Source organism: Euprymna scolopes, chromosome 29, assembly GCF_053919585.1.
Source record: "Euprymna scolopes isolate OS-2025 chromosome 29, ASM5391958v1, whole genome shotgun sequence".
NCBI lineage: Eukaryota > Metazoa > Mollusca > Cephalopoda > Sepiida > Sepiolidae > Euprymna > Euprymna scolopes.
Genome location: NC_136510.1, coordinates 44,511,333 through 44,535,326, shown reverse-complemented (window position 1 = coordinate 44,535,326; position 23,994 = coordinate 44,511,333). Strand labels below are relative to the sequence as shown.

General features: G+C 31.2%; 1 protein-coding gene and 1 pseudogene across 1 annotated transcript; one reads left to right on the top strand and one right to left on the bottom strand.

Annotated features, from left to right (window-relative positions):
* Positions 1–9,099: 9,099 nt before the first annotated feature.
* LOC145252397 (uncharacterized) lies at positions 9,100–20,966 on the top strand. Its single transcript, XM_080111788.1, has 14 exons — positions 9,100–9,249; positions 11,710–11,784; positions 12,527–12,667; positions 12,940–13,033; positions 14,127–14,200; positions 14,724–14,764; positions 14,914–14,948; positions 15,523–15,664; positions 16,943–16,999; positions 17,584–17,668; positions 17,987–18,102; positions 18,589–18,756; positions 20,083–20,175; positions 20,292–20,966. The coding sequence occupies exons 2-14, from the start codon at positions 11,733–11,735 to the stop codon at positions 20,406–20,408; spliced, it is 1,215 nt and encodes a 404-aa protein (XP_079967914.1). The 5' UTR covers positions 9,100–9,249; positions 11,710–11,732; the 3' UTR covers positions 20,409–20,966.
* Positions 20,967–23,250: 2,284 nt separating this feature from the next.
* On the bottom strand, positions 23,251–23,389 carry LOC145252974 (U2 spliceosomal RNA; annotated as a pseudogene).
* Between the last annotated feature and the right edge of the window lie 605 nt (positions 23,390–23,994).

The following is a 23,994-nucleotide window of genomic DNA, read 5'->3' as shown; positions in this document are numbered from 1 at the left end:
AAGCTCACAGTATTAATGCTGGAGTCCCTCAGGGGTCAATCCTGGGCCACACTCTCTTCCTGATTTACATTAATGATCTTCCAAATCATATCCTTACATCATTCATAGACATTTATGCTGATGACACTACCATCTACGGTAGCACATCAAAGACCATAAATGACCAAGTTCTTACTGATTCTCTCTTCTTTGATCTTGAGCATGTGGAACAATGGGAATAGAGGTGGCTGGTTACTTTTAATGCATCTAAAACCAAGCTTTATCTTTACATCATCAACGCTCTAATCCCCATTCAGCATCAATTGAAATGAATGGCTCTCGTCTTGGGGAGGCTTTATGTTTTGACAAGCTTTTGGGCTTGACCTTTATTCCTGATTAGAAATGGAACACATACATCAAATCCCTTGCCAAGGCTGCTAGAAAAATGGTTGAATCCTTCTATCGATCCAATAGATATCTCACTGCTGATGCAATTCTACTTCTATATATAAGTCAAGTACGTCCAAGGATGGAATACTGTTGTCACATTTGGGTAGGGGCTGCTAGAAACGACTTATCCTGCCTTGATAGGGTTCAAAATAGACTTTGTAGCCTTGTAGGCGATACCCTTTTCTCTTCCCTGCAAGCTCTTTCTCACAGAAGAGATGTTGTCTCTCTCTGCTTTATCATTATTTACATGGCAAGTGCTCATTTGAGCTGCAATTTATGGTCCCCCATCGCCAATTTTTCACAGCAAATACTCGTCTAGCTGAAAACACTATCAATAATTCCCTCCACTTTGTATCTGTGCCTAAACCTAAATGTAGATTCCATGAACAAAGCTTTTTCTTAGAACTGCACGCCTGTGGAACTCTCTTCTGTTTGCCTGCTTTCAGCTGATTACAATGTGGTTGTCTTCAAGTCCAATGTAAACAAGTTCTTGATGAGCCATTCCACTTAAGTTTACAAATGTACCAAATTTCCATTACTAGCGATTACTATATTGTCCAATTGACTACTGTACAATCATTAACTGTTATCCTCGAGTGGCCTCTTGGCCTTGGTAAGTGATGATGCCTATGTAAAAAAAAGGCTGACATAACACACCCATAATATCATTCACCGTCTAACTATATTTTCTATGATTTGTGCTGTATAACATATTTTATCAGAGATATCTACCCCCAAATATATATAGAATAATGGAGTGGGTTTTTGTTTGTTTATAGCTGATGGCACTCCAGTAATCTATTTTTTATAATAAATTTTATCCAGAAACCTTTATAAGTTTATATAAAATAGTGGATTGTTTTTTAAAGGAATAAAGGAGTAATCTATATATTAATACGATAGCGTATGTGTTATTTTCTGTGTCATGCTTACATCCGGGTCGTTTAATTGTTATATACTTCGAATTGTTGTCATAAATAATTTTATCAAGAATTCTTCATAAGTTTTGGTTTCGGTTTTGATTCACGCTGATGCACCCAAGTTATATGGATATATATTTTTTATTTTTTAAAGTGCAACTTTATAATAAATAAAAATTAATAAAATGTAACTGTATAATATATACGAAATTTGCAAGAATTAAAATATCATATTTAAGTGAACTTTACGACTAAGTTATGCCGGGCGTCTCTGCTAACTTAGATAAATATTTTTGCAGTTTTAACAAAACATCTACAATAATATCAGAGCGTCTCCATTTACGGCGGACATCTACAGAATGCCAACATCGATATATTACATATGTAGTAGGCCCCTGTGGAATGTCCACAGATCCCGCTAGTTACATATTAATAGAATAAAATTTATCATGCTTTACATTCAGGGTAAACTCTAAATTATTTATTCAAACTCTGTTCAAATAATTTTTATTAATCATATTATTTCGATTCATTGGACTACTGGTTTTATCTTGAGTGTGATTTTCACAACGTTTCAGTTAATGTAACCTCCGACCTTCTTCAGGTGTATCTTGTCAAACTTGTGAATGTCTTTGTCGAACTGAAGAATTTAGACAGAATTTCAAATGGAACACTTTATTTATCAGGGAAGCAGGTTTTGTTCCGTCAGCCGTGACTATATAGAGGTCCTAAGTAATTCACAATTGTATTTTTCAGTCGCCCACATTGAGGATTGAAACGTAAACCTTCAGGAGAATATCACTTTTATAATTGATTTTCTAGAACGACCCGTGGTGCAGTGGTTAGAATACTTGGTTACATCAACAGAAACGTCCAAATTTCCGAGTTCATAGAAACATTTTCTAAGTTCGACAAGATACACCTGAAGAAGTCGGTAGTTACATTAACTGAAACGTTGAGAACAGTATTCTGATAAATTCAAATAATACGAATAACCAATAACTTCAGAAACGTCAATTTTTATTAATTTCTCTTCGTGGCTTACTGCTTTTAAAAAATCATGCACTCTTTCCATTTTCCACATGCAAATAAAGGGTTTAAGTTTTAATCTTATCTTGTTAAGCATTTTAAAAAAAAAAAAAACATTTTTCATGTATTGCTTCTCAGAGAATCATTTTTATTGAAATTTGAACATTTACTTTTTTAATTATAAAATTTTTGTCTTCTTTATTAATTCTCATAATTTTTTCTCATGTTAGTTTGGATACTTTTATTCTAACATAAGCAGTTTAGCTTAAGTGTTTAGACCCAGAATTGGGGGAGGAGTTTGGAAGAGTCAGCTTTGACCTCTTGGCAGCTAAATTTTCGCCCAAAAACTGATTAAAAAGCTTGCTGTGTGTTTGAATAACATTTATGTAAATTTTTTAATGTTTAGATACAAAATTGCCTGAATAGTTTGCTAGAGACTGCAAAGATAAAATCTTTGGACTTTTGACCTCTTATCAGCCAAATTTTCGGCCAATAACCGATTAAAAAGCTTACCCTATGTCTGAATACACTTTATGTAAAATTTCAAATGTTTAGACTAAAAATTGGCTTAGTAATTTGGTGAAGACTGCAGAGGTCAATTTTTTTAAATAAATTTGACTCCAATTATGACCCCTTAACGTTTATTGTTTTGGGATCAAATGTAATTAAAAGTGTCCAGGTAACCTACATGTAAAATTTCAAATGTTTAGACCCAAAATTGACCGAGGAGTTTGGTAGAGTCTGTTATGGTCAACTTTTTAACTTTGATCTTTTGGCAGCCAAATTTTTGCCCAAGAACTGATTAAAATGCTTGCCGCAGGTCTGAATACACTTTTGTAAAATTTCAAATGTTTAGACCCCAAATTTGCTGAATATTTTGCTATAGACCGCAAATGGTAAACCTTTTTTAACTTTGACGCCTTGGTACCCAAATTTCTGGCAAGAAACTGATTAAAAAACTTGCACTGTGTGTTAAATAAACTTTATGTAAAATTTTACATGTTTAAACCCAAAATTGGGTAAGAGGTAAGTTTTTTTTAACTTTGACCCCAATTGTTCCTAAATCTCAATACCTCATATTTCAAATCTCGAGTCTGTAAACCGAAAATTGACGGAGTTGTTTGGTAGGGAAATGTACACACGCACACACACAGACATTTTCAATTTTATAGACATACTAACTGTTCAGCCCAGCCTTGCTCGGGCCCTATGTACTGTTCATAACTTTCCCTACATGTGAATACACTTTATGTAAGATTTCAAATATTGAGACCAAAAATTGCTCCAGTAATTTCGTAGAGACTGCAGAGGTTAATTGTTTTATAATTGCACGCCAATTTTGACCCCTTTAGACTTATTATTTTGGCCTCAAATCGAAATACAAAGTTTTACCCATGTCCAAGTTACCTATATCTAAAATTTTATGTCTTTAGACTCAAAATTGCCGCATGTCTGAATACCAGTTATGTATAAATTTTAAATGTTCAGACCAAAAATTGTCTGAATAGTTTGTTAGACCCCGCAAATGTCACATCTTTTAAAGTTTGACCCTTTGGCAGCTCAAATTTTTGACCCACACCAATAAAAAGTTTTCCCTATCTCTGAATACCCTTTATGTGAAATTTCAAACGACCAGAAATTGGCTGAGTAATTTGGTAGTGATCGCAGAGATCACATTTGTTTAAAATTTGACCCCAATTCTCACTCTTTAACAATTATTTCTTGGGCTCAAATCAAATAAAGAAGTGTGATCCATGTCCAAGACCCAAAATTAGTGGAGGAGTTTGGTAGAGTTTTCAAAGGTCTAATCGTTGAACTGTGATCCTTGACAGCCAAATTTGTGGCCAAAAACCGATTACGAAGATTTTCCCAAATCTCACTACTCCTTATGTCAAATCTTGCTCAGGCCTTATGTACTGTTCATAATTTGCCCTACATGTGAATACACTTTATGTAGGTTTCAAATGTTTAGACCAAACTTTGTCTTAGTAATTTTGTAGAGACTGCAGAGGTGAATTTTTTTTAATTGTGATCCCAATTTTGACTCCTTAAGATTAATTATGTTGGTCTCAAATCGAAATACAAAGTTTTACCCATGTACAAGTTACTTACATCTAAAATTTTATGTCTTTAGACTCAAAATTAGCAGAGAAATTTGGTAGACTCTTCAAAGATCAACTCTTTCAACTTTGACCTTTTGGTAGCCAAATTTTCGTCCCAAAACAGATTAAAATACTTGCCGCAGGTCTGAATACCCATTATGTATAAATTTTAAATGTTCAGACTCAAAATTGTCTGAATAGTTTTCTAGACACTGCAAAGATCAAATCCTTTGAACTTTGACCCCTTGTCAGCTCAAATTTTCGACCCAAACCGATTAAAATCTTGCTCTATCTCTAAATACCCTCTGTGTAAAATTTCAAATGTTTAGACTAGAAATTGGCTGAGTCATTTGGTAGAGACCGCAGAGGTCAAATTTGTTTAAACTTTAACCCAAATTTTGTAACCTTTAAAATTTTATTTTTTGGGCTCAAATCAAATTGTAAAATTTGATCCATGTCCAAGTAACCTACATTTAAAATTTCAAGTGGTGAGACCCAAAATTGACGAAGGTGTTTGTTAGAGTTTCCAAAGATCAAATCATTGAACTTTGACTTCTTGACAGCCAAATTTGTGGCCGAAAACTGATTAAGAGTATTTTCCCAAATCTCAATGCCCCATATGTCAAATCTCGAGTCTCTAGACCGAAAATTGACAGTGTCATTTGGTAGGGAAATTTACACACACATAGACAGACACACACACACATTTTCACTTCTATAGATATACTAGCAGTTCTGCCCGGCTTTGCTCAGGCCCTACGTACTGTTCATAACTTTATGTGCATATGTATATATTAAAAAGTGTGAATATGTACAGTAATGCCTTTCTATATAATATGCTTCCTTAACTACCATATAGAAAATGATCGCAGACGTCAAATTCTTTTTTAAATTTGACCTCAATTTTGACCCCTTCACATTTATTGTTTTGGGCTCAAATTCAATTAAAATGTTTGACACTTATCCAAGTAATCTACATGTAAAATTTCAAGTGTTTAGATCCACAATTAGCGGAGGTGTTTGTTAGAGTCCAAGTAACCTACATCTAAAATTTCAAGTACTAAGCCTCAAAATTGGCGGAGGATTTTGGTAGAGTTCTGAAAGGTCAAATCGTTCAACTTTGACCCTTTAATAGACAAATTTCTGTCCGAAAACTGATTAAAAAGATTTTCCTAAATCTCAACACCCCTTATGTCAAATCTCGAGTGTGTAGACCGAAAATTGACAGTTATTTGGTAGGGAAATGTACACAGACAGACAGACAAACAGACAGACAGACAGACAGACAGACAAATAAACATTTACACTTTCATAGATATATAGATTACTTATACTCACTGCTAATTCTTGTTATATTGGGGTGATTATACTTGTCTTTAAAAAAAATCCGACCTTATAAAAATAAAAAAAAAGTAAAATGAAGTAACGGTTGAGGAAATAAAGAGAATTAAAATATTTTTTTTTAAATTAAAGATTTTATTCTTCAAACATTAAAAATTCCGAAACTGCTTTATCAAGAAGCACGATTTTTTAATTAACTGACATTGTTCGGGATTGAATGAGGATTACTTCCATGTCATTTTTCACCATTTTCATAATATTTTACTGCCTTTGGTTTTACTGCTTCCCATTTTGATTCTCAATATAGTTGGAAAAATGTAATGTTGGAAAATTCTTTGAATTAATATCTTAAACGAGTGATATGCAGAAAGAAAATTCCTCCTATTTTTCAATTCATGACCTGAAAATTTAATCTCTCTGTTGCAGATATTGATAATGTGAGACTCTAAGCAAAAAAAATCCTGTCATAGACCTGAGTCAAAATCAAAAATGTGTCATTAAATTTATCCATGCAGAAAAATTGAACTGATCAACATTCAACAGCGCCTGTTGAACTTTTATGAAGTCGATGCAGTTGATGTCAACAGTTGGAGATGGGTTCGTCGATTTCAGAGTGGCGACAGTTATGTTAGTGACAAAGCATGCTTGGAACTTTTACCATCAAGACATTATAAAAGGCTAGCAAAAGTGCATTGGAATGGTGATGATAATGTAGAAAAAAAAGCACAAAAAAAAGCTCATTTTAATGGTACAATTCTGGTTTTCATAGCTCCTCAAACGTTTTAATTTATTAGATAAAACATAAGAGACCTTACTTTTACAATGACCCTTGTATATATGGTTTAAATTTCATTGAAATCGGATGTACGTCTTTGAATTTTAAGGGGGTTTTTCCTCTCACGAATCACTAAAAGGTAGGCAGCACATATTTAGTAAAGCATAGATTGGTAGCCATTTGCATTATTTTCCTCAAAGAATTTTATACATAATGTAAATCTCAACAAACTTTTAAATTTTAAAGAAGTTTCGGTCTCCAAAGATCCGTTAGGTTAGGAGGGCAGCTAGAAATGTGAAACGACTTCCACTGATGATAAATCCGCTAAGTAAACTACTGAATAAAAGATTGGGTGACTACAACTTGAGTCAGTTCCACGAATAAGACTCAAACGAAAGAATCAACCACTTGCTTTTTATAGATGACCTCAAGCAGTATGCCAGCTCAGATACTGACTTAAGTGGACCGTTGCAGGTCGTACATGTTTGACCTGAATAAATGTGACAAATGCTTCTTCAGGGCCGGGAAGCAGATCCAAACAGAAAACATAGAGCTTGATCAAGATACTAACATCAGAAACCTAAAAGAGCAGGAACAATACAAATATATACATACATAGAGGAAAACAATTGAACATGTTAAGATAAGAGAAAAAATTGGCTGAGAATATGTACAGAATCGGCCAACCAATATCATGGCAAGTATTCACAAATGTATTCATAAGATTCTGCGGAGAGATGGCTATTATACAATGCAGTATAAAGGAGTGTGTAAATATTGTGAAGATACCCGGTGAACTAAGTGCAAAAGAGATAGAAACAATTGCACTTAAAGGGATGGTTGAAATCTTAAAAATATATCTCAGTTGTAGCATGTGTCACCTCCAGTAAAAACAAAATAATAAAAAATTGTAAAACAATGAGAGCTCTTCAATATAAAGTTAACTCATAGGGAAATCAAGTGCAAGCCCTAAGAGTAGGCCACTTCATCTCTTCAACCTAATTGAATTAAAATAATAAAAAATAAAACAAGTAATGTATAGAACACGGTAGTTTTATCTGTCCAGACAACATCAAGCAACTATTGTGAGCACCAACCAACATTTGATGAGTTGCCAGAATCCAAACCTCTAAAGTTTGGATTCAACATAACAAAATCAAGAACCAAAAGAAAAACCGCCATCACAAACCTGGAAATAACCCAAAAGAGCTACCAAAAATATTCCTAGCGCCGCCATTCAAATCTAAAAAAAAATCTAGGAAACGTAACAACATTTATTAGAGAAATAAATAAAAAGCAATGTGATAAAATATGATAAAATACGAAAACAACCTACGATAATAACTTTTTTTTTTTTTTTTCAAGAAAATTGTCAAACATTTTTCTTTAAGTGAATTGTAAGAAAAATATTTTTTTCTAGTTTACTTATGTTGTTATTCATTTTTTTGTTGAGGGAATTTTATTATACTTTTATGTTTTTACTGTTTTTTTTATTTTTATTTTTTTGTGTAGGAAATTTTTTATACTTTTATGTTTTTACTGTTTTTTTGTTTTCAAAATTTTTATGGAGGAAATTTGATTATACTTTTATGCGATTACTGTTTTTTTTGATTTTAAAAGTTTTTTGGGGAGAAAAATATGTAGCACATAAGTAAACAATAATGTTTGTATAATAAACAGACTAGAGAGAGAGAAAGAGAGAGAGAGAGAGTGAGAGTGAGAGAGAAAGGGAGATGTCCGGATTTTTGTGGGGGAAAATATGTAGCAATAATGCTTGTATAATAAACAGACTATATATATATATATATATATATATATATATATATATATATATATCCACATACAGCACTGTTTCGCAGCTAGACAAGCAACTACCTCGAGCTAGAATTGAAACCCAACCGCCCATATGACAGTCGAAACTTCTAACAATTGCGCTATTTGGTGGCTACTATGCGGGCAGTTAATTAAAAATGTTTTGACATTGTCCCAATACATGTCTGACTCTATTAGCAAGGAACTAACCCCACAGCCAACCTCAACCGCAAGAAATATCATTGAAATAAAACATTTATTTTTAAATGTCGTAATAACCGTTCAGAGTGATCTAATGATTATAACATCATGATCTGTGCATGCAAGCTTAAGTGACCAAATTTCATTTCAACTTTAGAGTGCTCAACAATAAGAACCGAGTTATTAAAGGGACTGACATTATTATACACACATAATAATTCAAACAAATGACCTTTGACCTTTTGTGTCATGGGGTATCTATCAGCTGTTTTAGTAGATTACAATATCGTTTTGTGACGTCATAAAAGATTTTTTGACATATCTCAATGGAGAACATTATCCTTTTGTGACGTCATAAAAGATTTTTTCTTACCCTCTATTTCAATAGAAAATGTATCTTTCTGTGACGTCATAAAAGAATTTTGGCAACTACCATTCTTTATAAAAAGGAAAAGCTTTTAACAATTACCACTCATTCTTCATTTTGCACGATAACAAGTCAGCAACGTCAAACAAAGTTTTAGTGACATATTGATAGATATAGATCGATAAGTAACCCTTTTCCTGAAGCTGAATTTCTTCTTGACGACCTTGTGTCACATCCTGTGATCATACAGAGACAATAAATAAGGATCTACAGGTGAGGATGTTTTTTTCTGCATTTAAAGTGTATTTATTTGACACAAACATGATTATCTGGCGTTGCTCAGCCATAAAAACAAAATGGGAGAGTTCTTATGAACTTCTCTCTCACTCTATTTCTATCTACTTTTCCTCTTGAGTTGATAAGCTATTGCGTCTAGGGGACAGAAAGAAGAGAGATTGGTCAGTTGTAGCTGAATCGTTTAGCATCAATTCGCAGAAGAAAATACTTCTTGAGGGTTTTTGCTGCTATAACACTATATAAGGAATATTGTATATAAAGGTTGTAGGGGACCATTGATTGAAGTTCAGACGAGCACTTGGCATGAAAATAATAGTAGGGCAGAGACATGCTTGCAACATCTCTTCTGTGTGAAAGAGGCTGCAAGGAAAAGAAAATGGCATCACCTACTAGGTTTCAAAGACAGTTTTGAACTCTATCAGGCTGGATAGGGCACGCTGAGAAGCTCCTGCCATGATGTAGTAACAGTACTCCATGTTTGGGCATACCTAGCGTAGAGGATTGCATCTATCTTAGTTTTTATTTGTGTATAATCTTGGCCCTTTTTAGTTGCCATATTGTGTGTGTGTGTGTGTGTGTGTGTGTGTGTGTGTGTGTGTGTGTGTGTGTGTGTGTGTGTGTGTGTGTGTGTGTTTTTGTGCGTGGTAGCCTCGCTTTTCTCCCTATCTCCTTGCGTACATCTCTAACACTGGCACTCACCAAGGTGGTGAGTACTACTCTATCTTGTTATTGTTTTTATTAATATTTATTATTATATATCAATTTCCGTGTCATTACTGTTCCATTTATCTTTGTTTAGTGATTTTTTAGTGTAATTTAAGTATAATTTTAGCTTGTGACCTTTGAATGGATTAACTCTGTGTCTTTTAATTCAAATGAGAATAATTATTTGGAGATACGATTTTTTTTAGATATGTTAGTGATCAAATTAGAAAATGGTGGATCTGGAATAACAAACATTTTTGGAGGTGAATTTTTTCTAATTTCAACATGACACATAATTACATAATAGTGATTTTATTTAAAATGCATTTTCATATTTTATTATCTTGCACAAGCATTCAATTATCTGATAAAATAGTAAATATGAATAATCATAATTTGTAACAAAAATCGCTTAATAATTTCTTTTAAATATTTAATAATAAAAAATGTAATGAATTAAAATAAAGTTCAAAACTTTATTGAAATAAATAATTCACTAAAATTATTATGCATATTTCTTGTATTTACGCAACTTACAGATATTATTTGTTTTTATTTTTAGATTTTACTATTGATTGTTTATTAAAATAAAAACATTTTATATTTTCAAATTATAAAAATCCAAAATGTAAAAAAGAGTAAAAAATAGTAAAAAAACACAAACATGTTGACCACAAGATCCTATCGAGAGTTGATATTTTTATACATAGTTTGTTTGTGCATAGAGCTCACTAAAGTTGTCTTATATGCATGAAGTCCGCCTCATTGATTGCAGCAATTTGTTAACCTGCATGATTGCATGTTTTTACCTCCGACACCAAAAAGGCAGAATTGTCCAGTTGAATTTTCTTGGAGTTTGTAGCCCATGAACCTATTCATTATGTGTCAGAAAGATATTCCCCTCCCCTCTTCCAAAAATTTTTGACTCACGAGATGCATCCATATTTACAATAATAAGTAATAGTTACACAATAGCATTTAGCACAAACGCTAGCAGAGGGAAAACCCAACATAACCATTTAGTAGTGTTGGAACGATGAATCGAAACCAGGAATCAGAAAATTGGAACTTTTTGGGGTATCGGAATTGATATCTCGTTTGAAACATTTTGTACCTATTTTCCAACTCCAAAAACGATTCTTTTAATTTTGTTTTTATTTTGTTTAAACTAAAATTTATAGATCATTCCCACAAGTGTAATTTTATGTCCGAGAAGATATCTGCATATTTAACATGTGTTTTTATGGTAATCAGGATAAATAGCAACTCTATAGTTAAATATTTAGAGATTCATACAGAATCGGAATCGGTAATTGTATCAGAATCGGTGATGGTATCAGAAAAAAATATTGGAATGTCCCATCACTACCATTTAGTAACATTAAGTGATGCACACTGTATTTTTTGTGGCCCTTGATCCTATTTTTTATTTAGCAGAATTCTATGATAACAGCATTCTGAAGAAATGGTTTCTGTTGTCTGATTGTAAGATTGTTACTTGTTTTTCTAGAAACGCTGATGTGTTTCTCTTGTGTTCAGGTCGAAAATAAAGTTTGCATACCTTAAAAAATAGATGACTGAGTATATTAAGAAGTTTGTTTTAATAATTTTTTAAATAGAAAAAGTAGGCTTTTAATATCAATGTTAGATCGATAAAAAAATCAACTTTATATATATATATAGATTTTGCTTTTCTTTTAATAATGTAGTTTCTTTCTCCTTATTTTTCAGTTTTTAGGGATCAAGACCAAACAATGCCTCATTCCTATTGGTTAAGACCTCGAAGACAAAGGATTGTTTATTCAGGTAAATCTTTGCTGCAAAGAGTTGATTCCTGTTAACAAGTAACAAATACAAAACATTATATGAAAACAATAGATTTTTTTAATAAGTGTTTCTTAAATAAACATAAACACTACTACAAATATTACTACTATAACTACTACTACTACTGCTACTAGGAATGATAATTGAAATAATAATAAAAATCTTCAGTAATTTGTGTTGATTAAATAAAAATAAAACTTAACATAAAAAATGGTAGTTTATTAGAGGATAAGCGTTAAAGCAAAATCAAAACAAAATTGCTAGTGAATTTAATTCGATTCGCCATAATGGTGACACATTTCAAGCATGTTTTTCTCAAGTTACATGCGTAATGCTAAATAGATTTTAACTCAAAATGATTTCCTTTTTATTAATATTTAATAAAAACAACATGAAACAATTTTAATGTCTATACAATTTTTTTTCCCGCATTCTGCTCTGGACACAATTTTAAATGCTTAACCAAAAGTGATATTACTCATTCGAAAACTTTAATTCTTTAATTAGTTTGATTATAAGATTAATAATTTCTAAAAAAAAATCAGCTTGTTTTCTATGTTTTGGCAGTATTACACAGCATTATTCAAAAATTTATTTCTAACAAAAGCGATATTAGATTGTATTAGATTGACATTTCTTCCAGTCCTGTAGATTTCAGACTCTATAAACAAAGAATAAATTTATTTTGAACTGAAATGTTTATATTTTTGAATCTCTTCAGAAAACAGAACTTTTAGAAATGTAAGGAGCATCCCCTGCTCCAAAGAAAGCTTTATGGCTCAGAGGATGGCGTATGCTGCAGCTAACTTGGAATTAATTGGTGATTATCTCATGGACAATGCAGATAGATTTAACATAATTGGTAAGTGTTTGAAAAAGTCAGCAATTTATATTGTATTTCTATTTAGACACTAACAAAATACTTTAGGGTCATAGAATGAAAAATATTGGCAATTAAAAATACGAAATATTCTTAGATGTATCAAAAAATCTTTAAACAACATTTAATTTTTCTTTCTTATGCAGTTATTTTACAAAATACTGTTTTATAAAATCACAAAAAATCATTTAATATCTAATTTGACTTATTAAAACAACATATAAAATTGTTTTTCTACAAATTTGCAACTTCAGAAAACAGACCTTGCAGAAATGTGAGGACAACCCCGATATCCAAAGAAGGCTTTATGGCAGGTGCAAAACGTTTCTGCACAAACATAACTTTAATGTAAGTATAAACACTAAACAGGTTTTGTTTTATTAAATGTTTAAAAATCGACATAACATTTTTCCGTTTCTTTATTTCCTTTCTAAACTCTAAGGATAAATACTTTCTTTCGTTCGAAACAGGTAATACACAGTTTGAATTTTACCATTTTCATGATAAATTATCGTATTTGTGTGCTAAAAACAAGTGTACAGTGTGTTAAAACGAAAACGTTCGCGGCTTTTGGTTAAGATTCATCTATATATTAATATGATTGCGTGTGTGTTATTTCCTTTGTCACGCTTACAACTTTTTTCTTCGGAATAATTGTTGTTTAAATGTTATAACTTTCCATCACTTGTAATAAATAATTTTATGAAGAATTCTTAGTAAGTTTTGGTTTTAGTTTCGATTATAGCTGAAAGAACACAAGTTAGTCTCACACACACACACACACACACACACACACACACACACACACACACTGCTAGCTTAGATAAATACTTTTGCAGTTTTAACACAAAAGCTACAATAATACCAGGGCGGCTTCATTTATGCTGAACATCCACAAAATGCCAACATCAATATATTATATATGAAAAAGTCTGCTGTGGAATTTCCACAGGTCCTGCTACTTATTATAAATGTGATTTTGTCTGTCTGTCGAATGATCTGTAACAAACTACTCTGTCAATTTTGCGTCTAAAAACTATCATTTTATTAAAATATATTTTATAACCGGGCAATGCTAGGTGTAATGCTAGATAGTATATATATATATATATATATATATATATATATATATATATATATATATATATATATACAGGGTGTCCTCCCCCCCAAAACGGGCCCCAACTCTAATAAGGCCTCGTTTCTTACTGTTTTGTCCGAATGAAATGAAACTTTGGTCATAACTAGTGTATTATATTCAAAACATCACATCAAAACACAAGGGTCTTTGCCCTTTTTTTCTCCGTTCTACAACATATGTTCTAGATGGCTTCCATTTAGTTTTTGTTTTTTGGGGAGTCACTCTGTATATATAAATCAATGTTAAATAATATAAACGTCTGCTTTCCACTTCTAATCATGTCTCTCATCTTGTTGACAGTGTTACTTCTGGTCGACTTACCCGTCGTCTACCCATTTTTATTTTGCTGCTGCTCACTGGATTGTGGATCATTTGTAAGTATTGCTTTTTTTTTTTCTTATGACACGTTTTGACATCTATTGAGTTATTATAAAAATTATGCTTGGAGCAAAGATGAACATAGTGAGAATAATCGGAATAACGTAATTGTAAATTAAAAAACAAGAATCAAAATTTAGCAAATCTGTTGAAATATTTATCTATTTGAATGATTAGCATATTTTTAGCTTTGTACTTTTTCATTTGTTGCAGGAATTTTTCATCATAAAACCCTTTAATTTTTGGCATTATATACAATTGTGAGATGCACTTTTAGATCTTAGTAGCAAATGAAAATGTTGCACAGGAGGTTATATGTGAACTACCTCCAGTTATAGGTTAATTACCTCAAGTTATAGGTTATCTAACTCTGGTTATGGGTGAATTACCTCCAGTTATTGGTGAATTACCTCCAGTTTTGGGTGAACTGCTACCTTTGCTATAATTTCATTTTTATGAAGAAGAGGATTAAGTATATGTTTTTATCCATCTTGTTATTTTTGTTTCTCTCTTTTGCAGCTGGCCTATCAAATATGTCGCAATACCCAGGAAAATCTGAGGTAAGAACATCCAATTCTGTTTCTATTCGCACCCCCTACCCCCGACACTGCATTTGCTCTTCCCCTTTTTCTCCATTTTGTTTTTATTTCTTTCTATTTTCTTAGTAAACACACAAATTCACCGATTTATAATTTTAATTTTTTTTCAGTCTTTGAATACAAATTTAGGAAAATCATTAAACAGGTAAGTTTGATTTTTCACATTTTTTTTTAAGAATTTTCTGATGTACCTTCTACATTCTCTCTGCATATAAAGTATGTTTAATACTGATGTGTTTATTTTACTGGTGCATAAATGAATTGAAATTTACTTCCCAGAATAGTTTGAATTATTTAGACTTATCTCCTTTATTCCTTCAAACTCGGATCGATGCTCGTAGTTTAGCCACTGAATTTAATTTTTTTAATGAAAAATAAAACTTTGTGATCAATTTACATGATTTTTTTTGTGAACAATATTTCCTTTCTATCTCGGGTACATTCATACAGATTTATTTTTGTTTTATTTTCATATGATGGCGATTCTGGAAAAGCATCTTTCATTTTTTTTAACTGAAAAGCTTCTAACATAAATACTAAATTTTTTAATGCAAGTACATCACAAATGAGTGGATGAACCAAAATAAATTGTTTCTTGATTTCCCAACTATATTTCCTTTAAAATAAACTATGTTATCATTTGTATCATTTTCCAAGAATAAAAATTCCACTTTTTTTTACAACGATTAAGTTCAACTTTAATAATTTTTCTTTTGCAGCCAAAGTTCAATAAGTTGTGAGAACAAATATGAAATGACAATCAAAAAATCTCTTCAAAATTCTCTTCATTCTGATTCTCTTGCTGGATTCACTCACATTCGTTCTGATGTCAAAATAGACATTTCTGCTAATCTGGCAAAGGTAAACTTTCATCAGTATTCGATTTAGTTTAATTTTCTCTTATTTTTATATGTTGAAAAGGTAAGAATGGTAAGAATGCAAAAAAAACAGTTGCTATGAATTGATTTAAAATGTTGTATATCGGGACTGATGTGGGGGGGGGGGCAATATAGGGCACATACTGTGTTTGTGTGACATTTTTTTATGTCAATTCATGTGAATTTGAAACTTGTAAAATTGGATTTGCAACCAATTATTTCATTTAAATTCTTTCTAAGATAATTTAGGATTTAAGGATTTAATAAATTTTAATACATAAAATTTATCCACACGCACACACACACACACATATTTATATATATATATATATATATATATATATATATATATATATATATATATATATATATGTATATATATATATATATATATACTCGGGTTTTTTTATATTCAAAAGTAATGGACTAATGAATTCAACGAGGTTGTTAGATAGTGCTCAATAAAAAGAGCTGATAATACTTGTTTATTATTATATAAACATGCTCACATCCCGCTGCTACAAATAGCAATTTATTCATTGAACTTTTGAATAGTCAAGTCCCTGCCTGATGATATCTGTTGTTTGATTGAAACAAGTGGCTATTTGTAGCAGCGGGATGTGAGCATGTTTATATAACAATAAACAAATATATATATATATATATATATATATATATATATATATATATAACTTCTTGGTACTTGTGCATTTTATGAACCAGACATAACTCAGCATTTGCTCGTCTTTGTGCGACGCATGACGTCAACGGCAAGATAAAACACACACACACACTTACATATATATTTATATGTATATAACTTCTTTGTTATCTACATATGCTTCTAGAATTATTTTTATGTGTATGAAAAACTTACTGAAAATTGTTCTTGTGCATTTGTACAGGTGAGCCACAGGTTCAAATATTGTAAGAGTGTCAGTTTTCACTTTGTTGTATTCTTTATTTATTCACAGCCCCATGGACTTAGTAAATCATTTGATTAATGATATTAACCACACAAATATTAGAATCTACAAAAATATAAAGGCAGCATAACATATGTGTGCGTGTAATTTTATGTAGTAGAAGAAATAACGAGAGTGCTCATTTATTTATACAAGAGCACATATATTTATATTCAATGGACAGTATTCATTAGTTTAATCTTGTTTTGTTTTCACTAAAACACTGGAAACTCAACCTACAGGATTAAAGATACCAAGTGTGATTGATATTGTAATGGTAAATTTTTATTTTCCAGTTTGTACGATCCTTGATAAAGGAAGCTCTGTTGTTAAAGGAAAAGGAAACCAAAGACGTAAGTAATATGACTCCCAGGCAACTCCGGCTAGGGACAATTAGTACATATGTTTATGCTCTTTCATTTATATATTTTTATTATACAATAATATTTTACAAATACTAAATGACCTGAACAAGAACAAATAATTCCCAGCAATTATATGTAAAACCAAACATTCAATTAAATAACTTTTTAGAATTTATCAAATGATTATAAATACATTGTGTCACACAAAATTACCCTAAAAGAGTTGATGTGCCGTAAAACAAATCCCAATTCTTTCTTCCATTAATACAGAAATAAAAATGGACAAATTTCATCCCATTTACATTCAATTGATAAAAATCATCAATTATAAAATAAAATTAATCTTTTACAAAACAAATGAATTTTTAGTTTGGAAAGTCAATTATAAATATTGATCCATATTCTTAAAGAAATATTGTATTTCTTCATTTCTTCCTTTTTGTCACAGTTTTGCTAGACTAGTATATATAACAAATGAACATACACTATACTAACCCCTCCCTCTCGATTCGGTAAAACATGTAACTTCATTATGCGTACAACTTTCACAATGTTCATTTTTAATTTTCCAGTTTCTACGATCTTTGCTAGACGAAGCTCTGATGAAGTTCAATGCTGATAAAACTGGAATGGCAGATTTTGCTTTGGAATCTGGAGGTACGTTTTTGTTTTCCATCTTCCTATCTCCATAGATAATTATGATCCGGTCATTAAGTTGGGTGATAAAATAATTCGACTATAGCTAAAGAAAATACCATAAATACAGTAATTATAGTCAGTAAACTAATTATTGACAAACAAATTTAAAATCAAAGCCCTGTCATTCTTCAATGCTCACAAATTTATCTTTCCAAGTGTTAATTTTTATTTAAAATAATAATCCACTTTAAGCTGACATTTTATTATGGGTTGCATATATTTAAAGAAGCTTTTTAAATGTATTTTTGGAAAAAATCCTTTTCTTTATTATTTCAGGTGGCAGTGTGATCACTAATCGTTGTTCGGAGACTTTCACAAAGTATCCTACCCTCATCAGTATCTTTGGTCTTCCTCTCTATTATAAAACCAATTCACCCATAACTGTAATTCAGGTAAAATAACTTTCTTTTATGAAAACTTAATTTTTCTTTAACGCATTAAAAATCGAAGTAGTTGTCTATTTAATCAGATTTCCCAGAAATCAGATCTTATGGATAGATTTGCTGTTAATCAAATTTTATTTATGACGTCAAATTATCGATGTTAGACCTCAAGACTGTAATTCAGGTAAAAAAACTATTTTTATGAAAACTTAATTTTTCTTTATTGTATTTTATAAAGATGTAATACCCTTTAAGTACATCTTTAGAAAATTGGGAACAAAGATTTCCCTGTTTGAAAAAATTCACCCAAAGTTTAGAGTTTACATTGATCAAAATATTCACAATAATCGTCCAATTAATCACTGTACACTCTTAACCCTTATCCTCGAGTGGTCTCTGGGCCTTGATAAGTGGTTATGCCTATGTAAAAAAAAAAAAGAAGAAAAATAGCTTGTATGTGTGTTTATTTTATGTTTTCTTTATTTCTTGATTTAGCCTGATGTCCATGTCGGTGAATGTTGGCCCTTCGAAGGCAGTACTGGAACGTTGGTGATTCGCTTATCACATGAAATTAAAATCACTGCCTTCAGCATGGAACATATTCCTAAATCCATATCTCCCTTTGGACATATTAAGAGTGCACCAAAAGATTTCTCAGTATATGTAAGTGCATCTGTTTTATTGTTTTTCTAATATTTAATATATCCGTATATGTACATGGAGTTTCATTTTTTATTTATCGACATAGGTAAAAATGTAATATTTTGAGAATCAATAATACATATCTTGGTTTGCTTAAAATTATCTGCTTTTCTACTCACAGACAAGAAAATAAAATATGAAAATGTTATGCGCTTCTCTACTTCATGTTTAACTTAGAAATGTGTGAATTTGTTTTTAAAGAACTGATTATGATGCTTAAACCAAATAAATAAAACTTTAAAATTTTAAAAACACATTACAAACAAAATTAAATTAAAAAAACTAAAATATAACACATAGGACGAATTCAAAACATATTGTAGTTAATTGTTTTTAAGTTTTTAATAATTTAGAATCTAAATTTTAAAAAAAATCGATGATAAAAAAATTACATTCTCCTTCCAACATGATTTTTTTTTTTTAATTTTAAAATAAAATAATCAATTTAAAACCGGAAAACGAGTTCCATTTTGTTTTTTGTTGTTTAAAAATTTTTGGAACGGAATTTGTTTTAATGATTTTTAACTGATAAAAAGCGGCTTTAAAGGGAGGTAATTTGTTTCTCCTTAATTAATTTTGGCGATTATCATCTTTTGTGTGACACGGGACGCCGGACAAGTAAATTAATAATTGAATAAACTAATACATAAAGAGATGTGGCTATATAAGAAAATACAGTTTTAAATTAAAATCCTATAGGATGTTTTTAAAGTCTGTTCAACAGATGCTTCGATTTTCATGATTTTTTAAAAATGTCTATAAAAGCGATAAACTTACATTTGAAATAAACTAAAATGTAACCGTTAAGTTATTTTATTAGGATTTTAAGTTGACTGAAACTAATTCCTATTCTTAATTGTAAAATTTCACACCAAAATGAATATTTTATAAATTATTAAATATTCATTTTGTAACTAATTTATGTTAAGTGCTTAAAAATAAAATGAAAGTTACTTTATAACATTATTTTGTCATTAAAATAAGAAATAATCAACGAAAACAATACAAACTATTTTATGTATCATTGGAGTCACAAATCTCATTTACGTGCGAATGTTCCTGTGATGCTTTTTAAAATAAATGTTCCGACAAGAAATACAGAGCGAGATGAATGTTAAATTAAGATAGAGGGAAGTAAATTAATAATTGAATAAACTAATACATAAAGAGATGTGGCTATATAAGAAAATACAGTTTTAAATTAAAATCCTATAGGATGTTTTTAAAGTCTGTTCAACAGATGCTTCGATTTTCATGATTTTTAAAAATTTTCACCTCTCCTTATAGAGCTTATCCGGTCCAGATGATCATGAAGGTGTCTATTTAGGCAGCTATACTTACAAAGATGATGGGAGACCTATTCAGCAGTTTATAACACAGGTAATGTTTCTGTGTTTTTTTCTTTGTTTTTAACCAATTTTCACTAAAGAGTTTCTTTTTATTTCAATATTGTTCCCATGTGAAATGCTAAATTAGTTTTCATTATTTAATTTCAGGTGAATAATGCAAACCCAACACAATATGTGGAACTTCGGATTTCCAGCAACCACGGCAGTTTAGAATATACTTGTCTTTATCGTTTCCGTGTACATGGAGTTCTTTACACTCCTTAAAAATCTACAATGATTTTTGTACGTCTTTAGTTTTTTTTCTAAACAGATCATTTGATTAATTTTATACCTTTCATTTTATTTTATTTTATTATTGGGTGAATTAGGGGTAATGTTTATTTTACGTTTAAATTCTTCCTTTCTGTGTCTGTAAACTTTCTTTAATGTAAATTTGTTCTGGCCATGTCTTAGGAAAGAATGGATTGAAATATTTCATTTTTGTATAATATTCAATTCTGCTTTTCCCATTCATTTGGCTAAACAATATTAAATATTTTATTTCATGTTTATTTTACTATCAAACAACATTTTTATACCAAATTATGGGTAGATTGTAAATATTTTTTATTGGTAAAATGGTTTATTCTCTGTAGATTCCAATTCGTTTATTTTCTGTTTCAACTTTGTTGAATCTACAGAAAAAAATATTTCTGTTTTGCATCCACTGATCAATTTGTAAATACTTTCTTGTTATTTTATGAATTCTGAAATGTAAATATTTTTCATCTTTATGTATTTGTTCATAAATGTTCAAATAAACTGTTCTACTTTTAATAAAAAGTTGTTGCTTTTCTTTTTAGTCTTTTATGAAATTTAGATTTCATATTTAAAATATTAAAATATACGTTTTGTATGTTTTTTCTATTTTTTTGTTCAAATGTTTAAAAAGATCGACTGGAAAAAGAAAAAAAAAATGAAAACAAAGAATATTTACAAATTACTTTTGAAACTCGGATATTTTTCTCCTTAATTTATTCCAATTGAAAACTGATTTCTCTTCTGCTTCATTTGTTTATTCTTTTGAATGATTTATTCTGCCTGATGTAATGGCAAATGTTGTCCCACTTTCCGTTAAGTCTGAGTTACTCCTCCTACACACATACTTTCCTTAAGCACTAATCACTATAACTTGCATCATTGAATAAATAAAATCTCTGTAAGGCTCTAATATATGATATTGATATATACTTGAGCAACTTGTTGTTACTGCTTCTACATCATCACTATAATCATCAGGTTTTGCCATTTAGGATGCTACAAGTGTCTCAGTGCCCAAGATATCCAGGTCAGATTCATTGAATTGTGTCATCTGATCCAAATGGTTGACATCAATCAGGTTGCATGCAGTTATATGACATTTTACACACACAGGTCGTCTTCCTTGGTCTATCAGGCGTATTATAGAGTTGCTTTAGAACACGGCATTTATGGTTTTAATAAAAGTTGCAAGTTAAAAAGGAAATGCAATCATCATCATCAGTTTATTGCCCTTTTAACATGGTGACATGTATTGCATTGCTTTAAGATTAACTTTCTAAGTAACCTATATCTGGTCAAGTCTTTATTATCCCTCCTTCCCTCAGGTTCTTTTTTATCACTTTCTCCTAATTCTTCCTTGGCTTTCCCTTTTAAGCTGAATCAGCTGCCTCAACTGTTGTACATCTATTCACTTAATCATCCTCATCTTTTTTTTCAACGTGGCCATACAACCAAAGTCTACTCTTCTGCACACATCTCCCTATTTAATCTTTCTCTGAGGTCATAAGAACTAAGCCTATGTTGAAAAATGCTGTGTCCTCTATAGTATCATATTATATGTAGTAGGCCCCTGGGGAATGTCCACAGATCCTGCTAGTTGCATATTAATAGAATAAAATTTATCATGCTTTACATTCAGGGTAAACTCTAAATTATTTATTCAAACTCTGTTCAAACAATTTTTATTAATCATATTATTTTGATTCATTGGACTACTGGTTTTATCTTGAGTGTGATTTTCACAACGTTTCAGTTAACGTAATCTTCTTCAGGTGTATCTTGTCAAACTTGCGAATGTCTTTGTCGAACTGAAGAATTTGGACAGAATTTCAAATGAAACACTTTATTTATCAGGGAAGCAGGTTTTGTTCCGTCAGGCGTGACTATATAGAGGTCTGAAGTAATTCACAATTGTATTTTTCAGTGGCCCACACTGAGGATTAAACCGCCAACCTTCAAGAGAATATCACTTTTATAATTTATTTTCTAGAACGACCCATGGTGCAGTGGTTAGAATACTTGGTTACATCAATTGAAACGTCCAAATTTCCGAGTTCATAGAAACATTTTCTAAGTTCGACAAGATACACCTGAAGAAGGTCGGTGTTTACATTAACTGAAACGTTGAGAACAGTATTCCAATAAATTCAAATGATACGAATAACCAATAACTTCAGAAGCGTCAATTTTTTATTAATTTCTCTTCGTGGCTTACTGTTTTAAAAAAACATGTACGCTTGCCATTTTCCACATGCAAATAAAGAGTTCAAGTTTTAATCTGATCTTGTTAAGCATTTAAAAAAAAAACATTTTTCATGCATTGCTTCTCAGAGAATCATTCTTATTGAAAATTGAACTTTTAATTATAAAATTTTTGTCTTCTTTATTAATTCTCATAATTTTTTCTTATGTTAGTTTAGAACAGTATTCCGATAAATTCAAATAATACGAATAACCAATCTTCATCTCAAAACTTCAGAAACATAAATTTTTATTAATTTCTCTTCGTGGCTTACTGTTTTTAAAACAAGGCCGATAGCCATTAGTCACATGCTCTCATGTAATGAATAAATGTGTGAATGTAGGATTGGCATGAAATTCTTAAAGATAAACTAAAATGATCGAAAAGTGGGCTGAAATGACTTAAATAAATAAAAAGTAAATGACTTAGAATGAATTCAATGAACTTAAGGATGAATTGAATGACCTTAAGAATGACTTGAATGCTTAAAAAATAATTGGAATCCTTCAAAAACAACTTGAATGATCTGGAGAATGACTTGAATGGCTTTGAGACTGACTGGTTGTAAAGTGGGCGATCATTTTACATTAAATTAATACACAAAAGTGATCCCCACTTTATATCACAAAGTTACATCATAAGTACAGCATGTAGTAAGAACAGATACTACACTTTGATCTTGGCCAAAAGGCGAAGAAAAGAGTATTTATTTGCTCCCCCACTGAGCAAATTAGGCACAAGGCCGATTTTTAATGTGAGAAGTGAAGGGGAAGTGGGGACCAACTCCCCGGGGAGTAGGGGAGCTGGGTAGTGACAATTGGTATGAAGGGTTGCCTCTACATTTACCAAGGTCTTATATGTGGGGTTGTATGGAAAGTATCTTCTTGTTCTCACACTCCTGCTACGTTGTTGTCAACATCCTAGACTCTATCTCAACAAACTCAGTCATACCCTGTTTGGATAAGATATTTGCCGAATTTGGGGTATCAGTATCTCTCAAAACAGATAACAGCCCACCCTTCAACAGCTATGATTTCAAAGCATACGCCTCCATCACCGGATTCAGGCACAGGAAGATAGCACCTCTATGGCCCCAGGCTAATGCTGAAACAGAACGCTTTATGTGCACTGTAAAAAAATCCGTCAAAGCTGCTCTAATCAAGGGTCAAAGCTGGTTATTCAAATTCCTATTAGACTACCAGACAACACCACACTCTACCACAGGCGTTTCCCCAGCCTCAATCCTATTTGGCCGGACCATAAAAACCGTGTGCCACACTTAGTTACACCTATTGGAGACCGTAGCAT